The 3,254-nt window shown below is 39.3% G+C and overlaps 1 protein-coding gene across 1 annotated transcript; it reads left to right on the top strand.

Moving 5' to 3' along the window:
• Nucleotides 1–2,387: 2,387 nt before the first annotated feature.
• On the top strand, nt 2,388–2,942 carry LOC108911940 (histone-lysine N-methyltransferase SETMAR-like). The gene has a single exon (XM_018717022.2). It carries the CDS (start codon nt 2,388–2,390, stop codon nt 2,940–2,942), a length of 555 nt encoding a protein of 184 aa, XP_018572538.2.
• The last annotated feature ends 312 nt before the right edge of the window (nt 2,943–3,254 follow it).

Genomic DNA, 3,254 nt, shown 5'->3' with positions numbered 1-3,254 from the left:
GCCTAATCTCAAAAACTTAAAACGTCTGTATCTCGAAAACGGTTTAGTTTATCGATTTCTAAGAAGGATACCTTTTTTCTTTAAAATTGTACGTAGTTCAATAATTCCTAGTTAAAAAAAATCAAAATCGTAAAATACAAAAAGTTAGACATATTTTTACATCGATAGGACAGCACCCATAATTAGCACCCCCTAGACGTGACCCCAACACTATTTGCATATTCGTATTTGCCACCTCAACAAATGTTAAACTACAAATTTTCAAAACAATCGGTCCATACATACTTAAAATATAGCAAAAAATCTAAAATATTTTTTTAACTTTAACACCCTGTAGAACGAAAAGGAGCAACAATTGACTAACGCATGTTTGGCTCAATCGCTGTTTTGAAGCCAACAATCTGCCATTAAGCTGTGTACCATTATTAATTACTCACCCTATATAGGTACTATAGTAATAATATTTTTAAAGGATTTTTGCTATTTAATCATTCCCTCTTAGAGATTGGAGTGAAACATTTTTTATTAATATAGTCAGTGAGTAAATGGAATGGTATTTCTGAGTTATAATAGCCACACTTTTTCTCAAATCTTTTTTCGTCTGTAAAAGTTTATATGATTCGAAATGGGCTGAACATTACAATAGAGAGCTTCTATAAATAATTTGTCAGATTCCACCCACATCTGTTCTCTCAACTTGTATGCATATCAATGTCATTCGGATTCCTACAATTAGCTACGAGCGTGAGTCACATCCAGTTTAATTTGAAATTAAACAAACTGTCCTGAAACCTGAAAATGTTTATGCTTCTGTAAACATTAAACAATCGGAACAGATATCCTGTTTGTTTTAATATGATTTTTCATAAAAGATCCTGTAAAATTCGAAAATATATTAACGATTTTTCCGATTCTGATTTAATTGGTTTAATAGAACTGCTGCTACTTTTGCAGTTAAATATCCGTAAATTCTATCGTACGTCTTATTTCTTTAATTGCACTGAAGCTTGAAAATACGAGGGTGGTCTGAAAAGTTCCCGACCTCAACATGAAGATGGCAGCACTCGTAAATAAAAGCTAATGAATTTCGTTGTTCATCTGTTGACAGTTACTCACCAAAGTTTCAGTTATTTTGGACGCGCAGTTGTTGTGTAACAGTCGTTTGAGTGAGTTGATGTGAGTGTCTTTATGAAAATGGACAAAATCGAGTATCGAGCTGTCATTAAATATTTGTTTTTGAAAGGCAATACGCCTACGCAAATCAAAGATGAGTTGGATTCTGTGTCTGTGGACTCTGCACCATCATTTACCGCAGTGGAATTTTGGGCAGCTGGATTTAAACGTAGCCGTAAGAGCTTGGGAGACGATGAACGTTCGGGACGTCCAAAAACTGCAACTACCGAGGAAATGGTGCTAGATGACTTGGATGAATGGTGAGATGAATTAAAGTGAGAGAGATACCAGAGGTTATGAACATGTCAAAAGAACGTGTTTGTCACATATTAAATCAACATTTAAACATGAGAAAGCCGTCCGCGCGTTGGGTGCCGCGTTTGCTCACGTTAGACCAAAAACGTGTTCGAATGAACATTTCCAACGCTCTGTTGGCGCAGTTTAGGCGCAATAAATCCGAGTTTTGACGCCGATTAATTACTGTAGATGAAACTTGGATACACCATTATATGCCCGAAACAAAAATACAGTCCAAACAGTGGACTGCAAAGGGGGAACCGGCTCCAAAAAAGCAAAAATTGTTTTTTCGGCTGGGAAAGTGATGACGACTGTTATTTTAATCGATTATCTTCAAAAAGGAAAAACCATTACAGGAGCATACTACGCATCATTGAGCTGCTGAAGGCAGAACTTGCGGAAAAACGGCCACATTTGCAGAAAAATAAAATCCTGTTTCACCGAGACAACGCGGTTGCCATGGCGAAAATCCACGAATTACGGTTTGAACTGCTTGACCATCCGCCTTACTCACCAGATCTAGCCCCAAGCGACTTCTTTCTGTTCCCTCATCTAAAAATTGCGCTCGGAGGACAGAGATTTTCGTCAAATGAAGAGGCAATCACCTTCGTGAACAATTACGAGGGCGGGTCAATAAGTCCGTGACTTTTTAAATTTCCCGCCTCTTAATTGAAATGGCAACACTACTCCTGTCAACAGGCAACTGTCAGTTTTCTCCTGTCTAAATTTGAACAAGCTGCGTCATTTAGTTTGTGTTTGGCAGCCGTTGATAGCAGACTACCGCGCGTTTTGAGAAGAAAATGGAAAAAAGTGAATTTCGTGTGCTCATTAAGAATTATTTTTTGCGGAAAAAAACCATCACTCAAACCAAGGCTAAGCTTGATAAATATTATGGGGACTCTGAACCATCCATTTCCATGGCAAAGAAGTGGTTTACTGAATTTCGATGTGTCCGTACAAGCACGGAAGATGCCGAACGTTCTGGACGCCCAGTTGAGGTCTCTACATCCGAATCAATTGAAAAAATTCACGATATGGTTTTAGCCGATCGGAGATTGAAAGTGAGAGAGATTGTTGAAGCCATAGGCATCTCACATGGCTCAGTGGTTTCAATTTTGAATGATCACTTGGGTATGAGAAAGCTTTCCGCAAGATGGGTGCCGCGTTTGCTCACAATCAACCACAAACGCAACCGTGTGACAATCTCGCAAGAATGTTTGGCGTTGTTCAACCGCAATATGGACGAGTTTTTGCGCCGTTTCGTAACCGTGGACGAAACATGGATCCACCACAACACACCGGAGACCAAACAGCAGTCAAAACAGTGGGTTTCTCGGGGTGAATCGGCGCCAAAGAAGGCAAAGGTGGGTTTGTCAGCCAATAAAGTCATGGAGACCGTTTTTTGGGATGCACGCGGTATAATCCACATTGACTACCTTCAAAAGGGGAAAACAATCAATGGCGAATATTAACCAACTTATTGGGTCGATTCAATGAGGAATTGAAAAAAAAACGACTGCATTTGGCCAAGAAAAAAGTTCTTTTCCACCAAGACAATGCAAGAGTGCACACACGTGCAGTTTCCATGGCAAAAATCCGTGAATTGGGCTACGAATTGCTCCCTCATCCGCCCTATTCTCCAGATTTAGCCCCGAGTGACTATTTCTTCCCAACTTGAAGAAATGTCTCGGCGGAAAGAGATTTGACTCCAACGACGAAATCATCTCACAAACAAATGCCTATTTTGATGACCTTGACAAATCATATTTTTCGGAAGGGATAAA

Source organism: Anoplophora glabripennis, unplaced genomic scaffold, assembly GCF_000390285.2.
Source record: "Anoplophora glabripennis isolate ALB-LARVAE unplaced genomic scaffold, Agla_2.0 scaffold741, whole genome shotgun sequence".
NCBI lineage: Eukaryota > Metazoa > Arthropoda > Insecta > Coleoptera > Cerambycidae > Anoplophora > Anoplophora glabripennis.
This window is presented reverse-complemented; position numbering and strand designations above follow the sequence as displayed.

Coding starts and splice junctions, on each gene's coding strand:
- LOC108911940 (XM_018717022.2), top strand. CDS start 2,388: ATGGCAAAGAAGTGGTTTACTGAATTTCGATGTGTCCGTACAAGCACG.